The following is a 15,703-nucleotide window of genomic DNA, read 5'->3' as shown; positions in this document are numbered from 1 at the left end:
AAAGATTTTGATATTTGTTTATGCGCGCCATCTATCACCTTTTCAGTAAAATAAGATGATATTTTTCTGTACTTCACTGTCACATGCTTTGGTCAATGATGACAGGAAATGTTTAATTGATTCTTAAACTTCCCACTTATGGAATCCGTGATACGGAATCAGTACTGCGTTTGAAATAAAACAGGTCACGTCCATTACAAAAGCACAGAATTAACCACGATTGAAGTTTGTTTATTCATACTGCAGATCACGACAAAAAAAATGAAGTTATCAAGGAAACTAATCTACATTACAAAAAAACACCACAATCAAAGGTTTCTGACACAATTTTTTTTGTATGAAATGTGAAATAATTGAATATATTATTTTCAATTTAATTTTTTGTGCACCAAAATAGCTGACACCAATGTCAAAGTGGACGGTGAAATTGCCGGTCGCCGGCACTTGTGAACCTTGATAATCCAACTTTAAGGTTTTACATGTTAAAACCTTGTAAACGCAACTCCTCCTAAACTGCTCAAGAGATTTTGATGTATTTTTTTAGGCAGGTTGGGTTTCTCATATAGATGTGCATGAAGAATTATAATTAGTTTCTGAGGACTCCAAAGGGAGATAATCTAAATTATGGTCATTACATGTTAAAACCTAAATAGCCTAATTCCTCCTAAACCACCCAAGCGATTTCAATGAAATTTTATAGGAAGGTTGAGTATCATATGTAGATGTGCATGAAGAAATATAATTACTATCAAAAGATTCCTAAGAGAGATAAGCCAACTTGAGGGCTTTACATGTTAAAACCTTGTAAGCTCAATTTCTCCTAAATTGGTCAAGGGATTTTGATGTAATTTTATAGCAAGGTTTGGTATCATATGTAAATGTGCAAATGAAATATAATTTTGTCTGAGGACTTCAAATAGAAATAATCCAAATTGAGGGTTTTACATGGTAGAAGATATTCCAGCAATGCTGGAGGTCTGTTGAATAATTTAATATGTTTGTTTCACAAATTTTAAAATAGGTAATTTTAACAACCATAATTACACATCCAAAAAGCTAAAAACCAAATGTAAAGTTCATTTAAAGTGCTTTTATTAAAATAGGTAATTTTAACAACCATAATTACACATCCAAAAAGCTAAAAACCAAATGTAAAGTTCATTTAAAGTGCTTTTACAAAGGATTTCTAGGATTGCTGGACTCATAATCAGGTAAGTCATTTGTTTTTCTTCAGTTTATTCACCTTCTCCCGTGTTATGGTATAGAAACTGTATAAAATGTTTTAAATGGTTAATATTTTACTATAATTTTGTCGATTTCAAAGAACGTCAGAACGAGCAGTATGCTATATAGCACATGGAAGTAAGAGGTTGGGGTATAGAGGAACGGAATTCCAATCTCTTACATTGTAGGAGTAGGTAAAAGCTCATAAGCACAACTCCTCCTAAACCGCTAAATGTATTTTGATAAAACATTATATGAAGGTTGGGTATCATATGTAAATATTGATGAAATATAATTACTGTTGGATGACACTGAAAATAAAGTTTTTAAATACATGTACTTGAGTCGCTGTTCTGCTGCTATTGAACATTTTGATTTTATACTTCAGATCTGATTTGGCTTACTTTGATGGATTAAATGAAACTATCCTTGCTGTGGCCCTTGTTAGACCTAAATCAGGTAGGTACATGGAAAAGATATTACACCACATTTTGAATAAAGTTCCAAGAATTTGATGCATTCACATTTGTTTGTGTGTTTTTATTCCAAAAATTTTGCTAAGTTGATTCATATTATTTCTGACACACAAATTTGCATTATGTATTGAAGACACAACTTTCTTAGTCAATTGTGTATACATGTAATAAGATGGGCACTGGTATAAAAAAGAAAACAATACAACATCATTAGCTATTTTTCCATAGTTAGCAGCATCAGTCAGAATTTTATAAGTGTCATATCTGTATGTAACCATGGATATATGATTATACTGTTATATTGTTTCACTTATTTTAAGCTCACTTGGCATCCGTCGTCGTCGTTAACAATTTCTTCAAACATCTCCCCCTCTGAAACTACTGAATAGATTTGCATGATACTGATAATGACTGTTTCTTAGAGTATCCTGCACAAAATAACATGGCCGGTTAAAAAACATGGCTGCTGTTACTATAAGTAGAACATAAGGGTCAGATAGCAGATTTTGCATATATCTCCAAAACCGTTAGGTTTAGTCAAATTGTGCATGGGTAAAAGTATTCAGTATGATGAGATCTATCAGTGGTCAAATTTTGGTGAAAATCTTTTGACCCATGTTGGAGTTATTGCCTTTTTTGGACGTTTTTTGCTGTTTTTGGTGTTATTCCTTTCAAAAATCTTAATTTTGTTTTGTAGGGTATCCTTAACAAAATGACCATTTGGATTTTTGATCGGTTAAAAAACATGGCCGCTTTTACGAAAAATAGAACATAGAAGTTAGACAGCAGATTTTTGCATATATCTCCAAAATCGTTAGGTTTAGCCAAATTCTGACATGGGTAAAAGTATTCAGCATGATGAGAAAATCTGTTGACCCATGTTGGAGTTATTGCCCTTTTTGGATGTTTTGTGCTGTTTTTAATGTTATTACTTTCAAAAATCTTCTTATCAAAAACTACTATACAGAATTCAATGAAAGTTGGTATTTTTGTTTTGTAGGCTATCCTTAACAAAATGACATTTGGATTTTTAGTTGTTTAAAAAACATGGCCACCATTACTGAAAATAGAACATAGGGATTATACAGCAGATTTTTGCATATATCTCCAAAATCAATAGGTTTGGCCAATATGCCTCAATTGCTGAAATATCCTTATTTTAAGATCTCCAGGGATCAAAGTTGTCAGATGACTCCATGTAAGGGTTATTGTCCTTGAGAGGTGAAAAATGACTTTTTTTTTTACAGTTTTCGGCCTATATCTTGAAAACTATGATAGATAGAATGAAACTTTTAATTGCTGAAATGATTCTTATTATAACGCTTTTAAAAGTCTCCAGGGATCAAAGTTGTCACACGACTCCATAGAATTATTGCTCTTGAAAGGCAAAAATTTAACAAGGTGAGCGATTCAGGCTCCTGGGAGCCTCTTGTTACAATTTATACCAATCCATTTCATGGCTTATTTCAGGCATATTCCAGCCTCACATACAGTATTTGTTGTGTCTTGCAACACCTGTAGACATTGTCTTACTTGGCGTCAGTTTTACTAGGCCATTCGATGGTAGGTATATGGTATATACATGTAATAAATTCTATTCAATCAATAAGAGGCAAAAAACACTTAAGTAAAGTTGGAAGAAGTTGTAAGCTATTCTTGTTTCACATGCAAATCACCGTTAATACAAGAAAATGCTAACGATTTGACAACTATATCATTACTATATCCCTTATGAATTAGCATATTTAATGGTCTCATGTTCTGTGAAAAATATTACCATGTATTATAGGGTGGGAAATACATGCAGGTATTAGTCGTTTATAAGTACATCTGTATTTGAGAATTTCTTTGTATTGGTTGAAACATTTTGTGAATGTTTTTATGAGCCTTTGATATTGAAAACCTTGATGTGTTAATTTCTCGGTTGTAGAAAGATTTCTTTCATCAAATCTTAAACATTGTTACAAATACTAGCAAGGAAAATCAATTATGATGTGTAAACACCATATGATGGTGACCAGGGAGTGTCACCATCTAAAAGTGGATAATTAACAATAGGGAAGGAAAAATCATCCCTTTATTGGTACATTTTAGTACTACGTTTACCATTATTGACATGAATATTTATATCAAGAAAGAGAAATTCTTTGATATCAATGCTTTATTCAAAGAAAGTTTTGCCAGATACACATCTTTAGTATAAATGTTGAAATTGCCATTGTTAAGTGCCTAAATATTGTCCAAATATCTGAAGGTGTTATTAAATTTATGTACCATATGTTGTTTGGAAGGGTCTTTATTTATTATAGCCATAAATTGTGATTTCTAACAATACAGAAAGAGGTCCACAATAAGTGGTGCACAATTGGTCCCCATGGGAATTCTAGTTATTGACGATAAACAGTATCACCAAAGCATACAAAAATGTTGTCCTACATGAATTTCATAGCTGTAAGCATATCAAAAGAAGTCCAGTTAACATAATTTTTATGTTTTTCTTTACTAAATATGATCAAAAATAATTCAAACAAATATTTTCACATCCCTATTTAACAAAGGACCATTTTATAAGATGGGAATTCTTTTATAATGAGATTATGTGGAAGTATAGTGTATATGGTATAATATTCAAAACGTTGAACTGATTAGAAAGATCCCACATGGGCATGCAATTTATCAAGCACTTCAAGCAAGTTTTTAACACTCCAAAAATGGTTAGTTCCACCATTTTCATAAGCTTTGTTACAAAAATTAGTAATTAGTTTTTTTTAGGATTTTTGGTGTGTCGAAAAACATGGCCACCGTTACTAAAATAGAACATAGGGGTCAGGCAGTAGTTTTTCACATACCAGTATATCTCCTAAATCATTAGGTTTAGCCAAATTCTGATGGGATAAAAGTGTTCAGCATGATGAGATCTGTCTGTGGTCAAATTTTCATTTTGATATGTTAAGCCATGTTGGAGTCATTGCCCTTTTTTGACGTTTTTTTTGCTATTTTGAATGTTATTTCTTTCAAAAATCTTTATCCTTTGACACCACCTGACCAATTGGAACCAAACTTGGTACGAATGTTTTTTGGGGTATCATGCATAGAAGTGATGTGAGGATTTTTGATTCATTGAAAAACATGGCCGCCATTACTAAAAATAGAACATAGGGGTCAGACAGTAGTTTTTGGCATTTATCTCCAAAACTGTTAGTTTTAGCTGAATTCTGACATAAGTAAAAGTGTTCAGCATGATGAGATCTATCTGTGGTCAAAATTTGGTGAAAATCTGTTGACCCACGTTGGAGTTATTGCCCTTTTTGGACGTTTCTTTCTGTTTATGATGTTATTACTTAAAACAATCTTCTCAGAAGCTGCTCTACAGAATTCAGTGAATGTTGGTATTTTTGTTTTAAAGGGCATCCTTAACAAAATGACTGTTTGGATTTTTGATCTGTTATAAAGCATGGCTGCTGTTACTAAAAATTGAACATTAGGGTCAGACAGCACATTTTTGCATACATCTCCAAATCTGTTAGATTTAGCCAATAGCTTTCAAGTGCTGAAATGATTCTTATTATAAGGCTTACAAATGTGTCCAATGAATCAAATGGAGTCAAAATTATCTTACAACTCTTTGTTAGAATTATTGCCTTTAAAAGGCAAATATTTAACCAGGGGAGCAATTCAGGCTCCTGGGAGCCTTTCGTTTAATCACTTATTAAAATTTTTATTATCTATAGGGGCCTCAGCAGATTCTGGCAGTGGTGAAATGCACCTATTACCAGAACCATTGTTTACCATCCCAACTGATAATACATTTATCATGAACATTGTGGGAACTGATAATGGAAGGATATTTATGGCTGGAAAAGATGGCTGCTTGTATGAAGTTGTATATCAGGTAAATTATGAAGCCTTTATATTAAATAGGCAATGTAGGTGGGTTTGTTGAAAAGCTAGGTGTCAGTTGAAAACATAAAAAATAAAGCTCAATTTTATGATCTTTCATTTTTTTCCCATTTGGCGCTTAGAATTTTTTTTTAAATGAAAGAAAATCAGGAATTACAAAATGTTTACGGGCTTAAGTACTGTTATGGATAACATGAAAGTTGTTTTGCATAGAGAAGAAAGTAAAGAAGGGAATAAATGTAATTATTTATAGATAGCAGTGACTTACCGAATGTTCCCCTTGTAATTTTTTTCGATAATTCACACTGTGAAATAAATTTGGTAATTTCACTCTTGCGCTTTCCCCCGCCAAAACGTCACAACACAAATATCAATCCGCCGTTCAAAAATCTTTAAATTTATGTTGAAAATAAAAATGAATAATGGAGGAAATCTATATAATAAATTGCATAATCAATTGGTTATCGTGAGTAACCAAAATATGATCACTCATGCCAAGAACGCATTAAGATTTAACTCATGCACGGTACAAGTTCCGCACACTCGTGACATCTCGGTGTACTTCAGCAGTTGTGATTATATTTTGGTTGTTCACTCTTTCCAATTAATTATACTATTAATCGTAGATTGTGATAATTGATATTGATTCGCCATTACATTACATTAAACTTTCCCTAGATTTGCTTGATTTCATACTTATAAAAAGAAACAACTTCATATTACTTGCATGAATATTTTGACATTGTTTTCTCTCAAAGCTCTGTCGTAGTATTTCCAACTGCAGAACTGTTCTTTAACCATTAGTGATATGTGTATGCATTAACAATTTTAAATATCCTGATTGAATTTACAGGCAGATGATGGATGGTTTAGCAGAAAATGTAGAAAAATCAACCACTCAACTAGTGCCTTATCCTTTCTTGTTCCATCATTTCTCAACTTCTCATTCAGTGAAGATGGTAGGTTTATTTTTCATTCATAAGCATAAGATGAGATCAAGTAGGATGTCCTTCCTGTGAATAAGTTGTAGATACATGAATGAAGCCTGTATTAAACTTTTTACTAATAACAGTAATGCCTTGTACTTGTAAATACAAAAATACATCAAATAAATATTGCAAACATGTTTTATTACAAATTGTTAAACTTGTTTATACTACTTTTTTAGCTCACATTGTCGTCGTCATCATCTATTAATAATTTTTCAAAATCTTCTTTTCTGAAACTACTGAGGGGAATTATATCTAACTTTGTACAGATGTGACTTAGGGTATCTTGCAAAAAAAGATATGCTTAGATTTATGATCCATCCAAAAACATGGCCGCCATTACTAAAAATAGAGCATAGGGGTCAGACAGTGGTTTTTCGCATCTATCTCCAAAACCATTAAGTTTAGCCAAATTATGACTGGGTAGAAGTGTTCAGCATGCTGAGATCTATCTGTGGTCAAATTTTCATTATAATCTGTTTTGCCATGTGGGAGTTATTGTCATTTTTTTGTGTTTTTTTGCTATTTTTTTTGTTATTTCTTTCAAAAATCTTCCCCTCTGATACTACTTGACCAAGTGGAACCAAACTTAGCATTATTGTTCCTTGGGGTATCCAGCATAGAAATGATGTTGGAATTTTTGATCTGGCAAAAAACATAGCCGCTATTACAAAAAAAAATTAACATTGGGTTAGACAGTAGTTTTTCGCATATATCTCCAAAACTGTTAGGTTTAGCCAAATTCCTTCTATTGTCTTGAAAGTTTTTTTTTTTTTTTGGTTGTTTTTTTTTTGGTTTTTGTTTTTGGGTTTTTGTGTTTTTTTTTACAGTTTTCAGCCAGTATCTTGAAAACTATAATAGATAAAAAGAAACTTTCAATTGCTAAAATGATCCTTATGATAAGTCCTACCAAAGTCTTCTTGAGTCAAGACTGTTAGATGACTTATTGTTAAATTTATTGCCGTTGAAAGACAAAATTTAACAAGGTGAGTGATTCAGGCTCCTGGTAGCCTCTTGTTTAATTGTAGATCCACTCATTCAACTAAATATAGACAAATCACGGCACATCTTGTATGCTAGAACAGAGAAGGGGACAATACAAGTCTTTGATTTGGGCCAAGATGGAAAAGGGATTGGCAAAGTCGCCTCAGTGGCCTTACAGACCATAGTTCATAACTCTTCTCATATTGCAAGGTAGGTATTGAGTTAATGTATGCAGTCCTGATTTTGTTTGCTTTCCTTTTACAGTTATGCATTTTTTAATACTGTATTTTTACTTCTGGTTTTGTCAGTTTCCACTAGTCTTGTTGGCCATGTAAAATCAGGTCTGTGTATACATACATTGTAGTTTTACAGCACACAACTACTACAGTGAATACCCTTGGTGGCCTATGGTCCACCAGCAGTGGCATTTATCAAGTGATTTCTAAATACAAAAATACCAGTCACATAAATATTGCAAATGTCTTTTTTAGCTGAACAAGTATAATCAGAAACAATACTCCCCAACATAGTGTATGAAATGACAAAATCTATCCATTTAAAAATGTGTATTTTTGCTCAACTTTTAAATGTCTGTGATCTTGGCTTGTAGATGATGGAAGCTTGCTCAGAAGTTTTATTGATGTTGATTTTGTGAGCAATTATAGGTATAAAAAATTATCTAAATACATTGTACATCATATATTGTACTGCTAGAGTTCATGCCACTTACTTTCCATTGGTGTTTCATTCCTTTTTAGTTCCATTGTCTTTCCTTGTTCAGCACTTTAATTTAATCATCTTTGTTTTATTTTTCAGGACAGTTGAAAGATCAAATTTTAAGTCAATAATACACATAAGTGCTATAACACAATCAGAATCATCTAACATCCACCTAGTGGCAGTGACCCAGACTGGTAAGTGCAGTAACACTTGTATCAAGTGAACTCTGAGTAAATCGTACTCCCAACTAGGGGCAGTCCATAAAAAAGGCAGAAATCTATTGTGACACTTGTATTGACGGAACCCTGAGTACATCTGATATGAACTGTATGTCAGTTATCCAGGCAGGATAGTACAGTGAAACTCATATTACTTAATTCCTGAGTACATTTGACTTCAACCTGATGAAAGTGAACTAGATAGATTTGTATGATACCACTTGAATCGACTGATTCCTGCATCTGACATCCTTTTGATGACTGACCTGAAGAAGTAAACATGGTAAATAGAGTGACGTTTGTTAATTGAACCATGTGTACATCTGACCTAGACTTGTAAGTACAGGGTTCTCAATAAGTTTTAAAGTAGGTAGCACCACTAATAACCAAACATTTTTTTTTTTGAGCAACAAGATAGCCGGGGCCAATGTCATAGTAGATGGCGAAATCGCCGGTAGCCTGCACTTATTGAGAACCCTGAAGTACAGGTTACGTGTATTGACAGAACCATGAGTACATCTGACCTAGACTGGTAAGTACACGTTACTTGTATTGACTAAACCACGAGTACATCTGACCTAGACTGGTAAGTGTAGGTGACGTGTATTGACTGAACCATATGTACATCTGGCCTAGACTGGTAAGTACAGGTGACATGTATTGACTGAACCATGAGTACATCTGACCTAGACTGGTATGTACAGGTGACATGTATTGATTGAACCATGAGTACATCTGACCTAGACTGGTAAGTACAGGTGACATGTGTATTGACTGAACCCTGAGTACATCAGGCCTAAAGTAAAATTTCACTTTCCTAATAATAACAAAATGTCCATAAAGCAGGCTCCTCACACTACCAGGACAACAGGAAAAACCTGGTAATATTTTTAGAGATGGGTCAGTGAGATGAATCAGAATCAATTGCCCACAATTAAAGCAATGTTTAATAATAATCAGGATGGACAATTTTTTAAATGTGCTTTGCCAAGTCAACTTTTCTCAATGCATATTAGGTTGAAGTCTTTTTTCCCCCAGGCAATAATTCCAATCCATTAAAAAAACATTTTTTGGAGGATGTTACTGAAAAGTATTATGATGAGTTAGCTTACACTTCAATAATTGAAATTTGGTTTTTTTTTTTACCTGAGTCCTTAACAAGAAGTGAGCATAATTCAAGGTAATTCTTATCTGAGACATTTGGTATGAACTGAACACGGTCAAAAAAGAATATACAACATACAATTGAAAGACACTAAACATTGAAAACAGTCAAGTTGAAGGTCAGAGTCATAAGTCTGTGATCATCTAAGATGCAGCATCATCTGCATATAAACATAAAAAAATGATGCATTTTAAAAAATCTGTGAAAGCCTTTAGATTTCCTATATTACAGGTAAATGGTCTAAGCCACAGTGCAGTCAGAAAATTTTTGTATCATGCAAATTGATCATCTTGTGTCTTTAAGCAGAAACTCTTGATAATCCTGTCAATACTAATACAAAATGTACTAGTAATTAAGTTTTAATTGTGCTTAAGTAGCACTCCAGCTAAGAATCATGCAAAATGTGATTCATGGGTTTGTCCCTTTAAGTCCATTTAAAATTAGATGAACTTAAAACTTGACAGATAACATCCTGAAAAACCTTACAGATCTTGAAAAAAAACCATGAATTTTATGTCAGTAAATGAGTTTGAAGCATGCAGAATTTTTTGCAGGTTTATTTATAGAAAGAAGTGATTTAATAAGTTAAAAAGTAGGAACCTTTACTATCATTGTCAACAATTTCAAATAATAAAATGGTTTTTATTTTGCCCCCGTGACAAACACCAGTGGGGGGGGGGCATATTAATTTACCCCTGTCCATCCATCTGGATTACACATGATCATGGCTTGTGCGGCTATCTCCTCGTACAGTTTTTGAACTACATCTAAAGTATTTTACAGGACATTTCTACACATGATGAAGGTGTGCAGGGCCAAAGGATTTTGATTTGTGTGAAATATTAAGGAAATTGGTGATAGTTACATTTAGTCATTTTACTCAGTAATATATGGATCATTGCTTGTCCAGCTATCTCCTCGTACAGTTTTTGAACTACATCTGAAATATTTTACAGGATATTTCTATACATGATGAAGGTGTGCAGGTTCATAGGATTTAGATTTTCATGAAATATTACGGATATTGGTGATAGTTAGACTTAGTCATTTTCATCAGAAATAGGGCTATATGGCTTGTCCAGCTATCTCCTCCTGTAGTTTTTTAACTACATCTAAATATTTTTTGCAAGATTTCTGCACATTATGTTGGTTTGCAAGGTCATAGGATATTGAATTTTTTGGAATATTACGAAACTGTGTGATAGTTTGACTTTTTAATTTTTGTCAGAAATATACCTGAAGCAACAAAGTTCAGGATTTGTTATTGGGGGTATTAACATTTTTTATGTGCCCGTCAGTCCATCCATCAGTCCTCTTTTCTTCATCGCAAGTATTTTTGCAGTGCTTAGCCTAACATTCCTAATATTTTTTTTTTAAAACTTAAATACATGTATAAAATAGAAAAAATGTTATCTGTAAAAAACAAAAGAGTTGAACTATTTAACAAGAAATGGCAACAATTCCAAAATGTTTTAACATAATTGTGTCAATATTGTGAACAGGACAACAACTTATTCATTTAATTTTTTTTTCTCTTTTCTAAATCTTTTCTATATGCTATCCCTAGTTCCTTTTTTATCTTTCTGTAGCTCATTCTTTTTCTACAAATTGAAAAACACCAATTTTTGAACATTTATATATACATATTGTGTTAAAAGATGATTATGATGTATAATTGTGTAATGTATTGTATGTATATTGTATGTTGAAAATTTTGGAAAAAAAATAAAAAATTATAAAATAAAAAAACATTCCTAATATTTACTGCAGCAACCAACAGTACACAACCTTTCTGAATCTGCTAACCATGTCTTCATACATAAACAAACATGTTCTTTATTTGGCAAATCTAGCGAGCGGGGGCATCATTACTGTCTTACAGACATATTGATTTACTGAAAAAAAATCACTACTACAAATGACACGGGGGTTCCTGTGACAAACAGAGCTTGTAGTTCATAAAAGTCATAACCGTTTTGAGGCTAATTGCAGCATATGCCATGATGACCTGTTTGGCTGCTGCTGCTGCTACTCGCAACATAAGTATTTTTTCCCACAACAGGATTTTGCCAGTCTGCCATTGTGTTTAAATTACTCCTGAGTGGTTTAGCCATTGTCTAAATAACTGGATTGTATACTAATCTGTCAGATCATGTTTCCAGATTAATCCTGCATATGAGTAGAAGTATTGTGTCTTAATTGTGTGCATTTTTTTTTACAGGCGTTAGACTGTACTTTACCACTAATCCTTTTGGTAACAACAAGGGGAGGCCATCCATGTTAACACTTATTCATGTGAGGATGCCTCCTGGTTTTTCAGCTGTATCAAGGGTACAAAAACCTGAGAGAATTCATATGGCACAATATAGAAAAGGTTTGTGATAAAAGCTTATGATGTAATTTATAACAGTTAGTTTGTAGAGCACTTTTTTTTCATTTATCCCAATAATTATAAGGATGTATATGTAATAACATTTGGAGTAATGGTTTCAAATCTATCATGTAGCTTAACTTTGATATGCCATCTTTTACTTTATAATCTGCACTACCTTGGAAATTTTTTTTTCTCCCAAATTCAATTATGTTTTTAATTGGTAGCACTATATATCATGTGACTTCTTTTTTCATTACTGAAGATGAACTTTTCAATGAATTTGTAAAAGTAGTATGAAAAAGAAAGCCATGAATTAAAAAAAAATCTGGTAACTATGAAAGTAACAGAAGTAAAAGTCCTCATAACGGTAATCAACACAAATTTAACCTATGACCTTAGATGCAGGGAGAGCCTGATTTCAGTCTGACAGGAAGATAACCTGAGCATGTAAACATGGTAACCTAGATGCAAACATTATTATGTGTAGTAAAATTTCAGTAGGCAACAAGAAATATGGAGTAAGGATGTTAATTTTCTTGTATCTTTAACAAAAACAAAATGTCCTTAGCTTACCTCTTAAAGTTTTATAAAGTTATGAAAAAATAAATTTAAATGTAAAACTGAAAAGGCATAATTATTCATTAAAATAAAGTCTACTTGGTCCTCTTACTGATTACACCTGCATTATACATGTATTATAGTGCAGTGATTGGGATGATGATATGAAAAAGGCATTGGTCTTAAGAGCGAGTTAGGCATTAAGTACCTATTTCCCTTTAAGAAGTAGACTTCATGCCATTTATCATTTTTGCTGAGTTTGATTAGGATATTTTAATCAGTTGGAGCTGGCTATGGACATTCCAGATATTTGTAAAATTATAGATCAAGCAGTTCCTGGTTCGGCTTGGAAAGCAGAATATTATCACAATCTCTTAATTCAGAAGCTTTGTTTGAAAATGTCCAAGTAGTGCCATTCAAATAACATAGATGTCTTTGAAAAGCTTTGTCTTTTTGGCATTTTTTACTTTTGGCCAAAGCTTGTTAAAGATTCATAAGCTAAAGTGTCTTGCCTTAACAAAAGTTTCTCAAGTATGATGTATTTTTTAGAATATGGTAGAAATTCGACAAATTTCTATACATTTCAGAGCGAGCTTAGCTCAGCTATTTAAGCTAGTAATATAAAGTCTCTGAGGTTACACATGCATCAGATTACCAATGAATAAAACACCTTTTACATAATCATGGTTATATACATGTAGTGTATGATATCTGACTTTTGTATTCTCTAGGTACTTTGTTGATGGTGTCTTCACAGAATGAGGAGAATGACCTATTGTGGACCATGAGTCCTGACTCATTTCCTTTCCAGAGTCAGTTAATGGAAGCTCAGGTATATTGTATTATTACACCCCTGCAAACAAAGTTTGGGGATATATATGAATCACCCTGTCTGTCAGTCTGTTAGTCTGTCTGTCCATCTGTCCACATTTCTTGTCAGCCCAACTCCTCCTAAATTGAGGAAAGTATTTTATACATAAAATGGCTTAGCATCATATGTAATGTGCATGAAGGAATATAGTTACTGTCAGATGACTCAAAAGGGATATAATCCAAGATAAAGGTTTTTATGTTAAAATTTTGTCAACATAAATCTCCCAAAGCTGCTCAAGGGATTTTGTTGACATTTAATAGAAATGTTTGGCATCATGTATTGATGTGCATGAAGGAATGAAATTACTGTCAGAGGACTTCAAAGGGAGATGATCCAATGTAAGGTTTTTACATGTTGAAAACTCTTAAGTGCTGCTCCTCCTGAACTGATTTTTATAGGAAGGTTGGTATGTAGATTTGCATGAAGATTATCTTCCAAAGGGAGATAATTGAACTTACAGGTCACATATTTAACTTCATACTCAATCTGGGGAGGGGGGGTATTCTCTTGCTCACAGTATTTCTAGTAAATGTTTAAGTGTAAGAATAAAAATTGTAGTTGTGGCCTTGTTGATAGTGAAAGGTTTGTAAATTGTTTAGTGCATTGACGAAGTCTTTTTAGCTTACCTTGCCCATAGGGTCTTGTGAGTTATTGCCATCACTTGGTATCCGTTGTCATTGTCATAGTTAACAATTTTTCAAAATGCTTCTCCTCTGAAACTTCTAGACCAATCAGGGTCAAACTTTGTACGAATGTTTCATAGAATATTTTGCATAGAACTTAAGTGGAGATTATTGATGTAAAAAAATATGGCCGCTGTTACTAAAAATAAAACAGATGTCATACAGTAGCTTTTCGCAAAAATTTCAAAAACCATTCAGTTAAGCAAAATTGTGACATTGTTTAAAGTGTTCAGCATTATAAGATCTATCTGTGGTCAAATTTCTGTGTTAATCTGTTGAGCTATATTGGAGTTAACCATTTTTGACGTTTTTTCTCTTCTCTTCTGAAACTGCTTGACCAATTAGAACCAAACTTTGTATGAATGTTCTGTAGGGTGTTTTGCACAGGACTATATCGTGGGAATTTATGATCCATAGAAAAACATGGCTGCCCTTACTAAAAGTAGAACGTAGGGGTTAGACGGAATTTGTTTGCATATGTCGTCTAAACTGTAAGGTTTAGCCAAATTCTGACATGGGTGCAAAAATGTTCCGCTTAATAAGATTTATCTGTGGTCCAATTCTGTTAATCTATGAAGTCATGTTGGAGTTACTGCCCTTTTTCCACAACCTTTTTTTTTGTATTTAACTGATATTAATTTTTTAAAATTTCTCATCAGAAACTACTGGACAGAATTTGATAAAAATTGATATTATTGTTCCTTAGGTATGAGCATTAGTAATTTTTTATCCAAGAAAAATCATGGCTGCTTTTACAAAAACAGAATGTTGCTTATTGATTCAGATGAGCGATTCAGGCTCTTTAGAGCCTCTAGTGTAAAGTTTACTGACCTTTTCTCAATTCCAATATACAACCAATTCTGGCAATTGGTCTTTCATATGTAGTATATATATTTAATGTGACCATCTCTTTATGGACTTATTATGGTATACTGCCATCAGATCATCTAGACGTTTTATGATTACTCAACTACACTTGGAGAGACTTAACTGAATTTTTATAAAGTTTTTGTATTTAACGAAAGAAACTCACTTTTTTTTTTTGGTTTGTGTATTTGAGTGGTTTTTAGCTCACCTGGCCATAGGCCATGTGAGCTATTGCCATCACTTGGTGTCCATTGTCGTTGTTAACAATTTGTTCAAACATCGTCTCCTCTGAAACTACTGAATAGATTTGCATGAAACTTATCATGATTTGTTCCTTAGAGTATCCTGCACAAAACGACCGTTTGGATTTTTGATCGGTTAAAAAAATGGAAGCTGTTACTAAAAATAGAACATAGGGGTCAAACTGCAGATTTTTGCATATATCTCCAAATTTGTTAGGTTTAGCCAAATTCTGACATGACTAAAAGTATTCAGCATGATGAGATCTATCTATGGTCAAATTTTAGTGAAAATCTGTGGACCCATGTTGGAGTTATTGCCCTTTTGTTTTCTTCTCCTCAGAAACTACTGTACAGAATTCAATGAAATTTGGTATGTATGTTTTTTAGGGTATCCTTAATGAAATGACCAATCAGATTTTTGATCGGTTA

The 15,703-nt window shown here is 33.0% G+C and overlaps 1 protein-coding gene across 1 annotated transcript in view; it reads left to right on the top strand.

Annotated features, from left to right (window-relative positions):
• LOC148628480 (nuclear pore complex protein Nup155-like) overlaps nucleotides 1–15,703 on the top strand; it is a 49,778-nt gene that overhangs the window by 9,833 nt on the left and 24,242 nt on the right. The window contains exons 5-12 of the mRNA XM_088588245.1: nucleotides 1,613–1,683; nucleotides 3,171–3,263; nucleotides 5,432–5,592; nucleotides 6,454–6,559; nucleotides 7,618–7,783; nucleotides 8,390–8,487; nucleotides 11,898–12,050; nucleotides 13,340–13,440. Coding sequence (XP_088444371.1) covers nucleotides 1,613–1,683; nucleotides 3,171–3,263; nucleotides 5,432–5,592; nucleotides 6,454–6,559; nucleotides 7,618–7,783; nucleotides 8,390–8,487; nucleotides 11,898–12,050; nucleotides 13,340–13,440 — 949 coding nt within the window. The remainder of the gene's footprint in view (nucleotides 1–1,612; nucleotides 1,684–3,170; nucleotides 3,264–5,431; nucleotides 5,593–6,453; nucleotides 6,560–7,617; nucleotides 7,784–8,389; nucleotides 8,488–11,897; nucleotides 12,051–13,339; nucleotides 13,441–15,703) is intronic.

Source organism: Perna viridis, chromosome 1 (assembly GCF_037379345.1).
Source record: "Perna viridis isolate PV_CMFRI_1.1 ecotype Kerala chromosome 1, ASM3737934v1, whole genome shotgun sequence".
Classification (NCBI taxonomy): domain Eukaryota; kingdom Metazoa; phylum Mollusca; class Bivalvia; order Mytilida; family Mytilidae; genus Perna; species Perna viridis.
The sequence above is the reverse complement of the archived record's forward strand: the minus strand, read 5'-3'. Positions and strand labels throughout refer to the sequence as shown.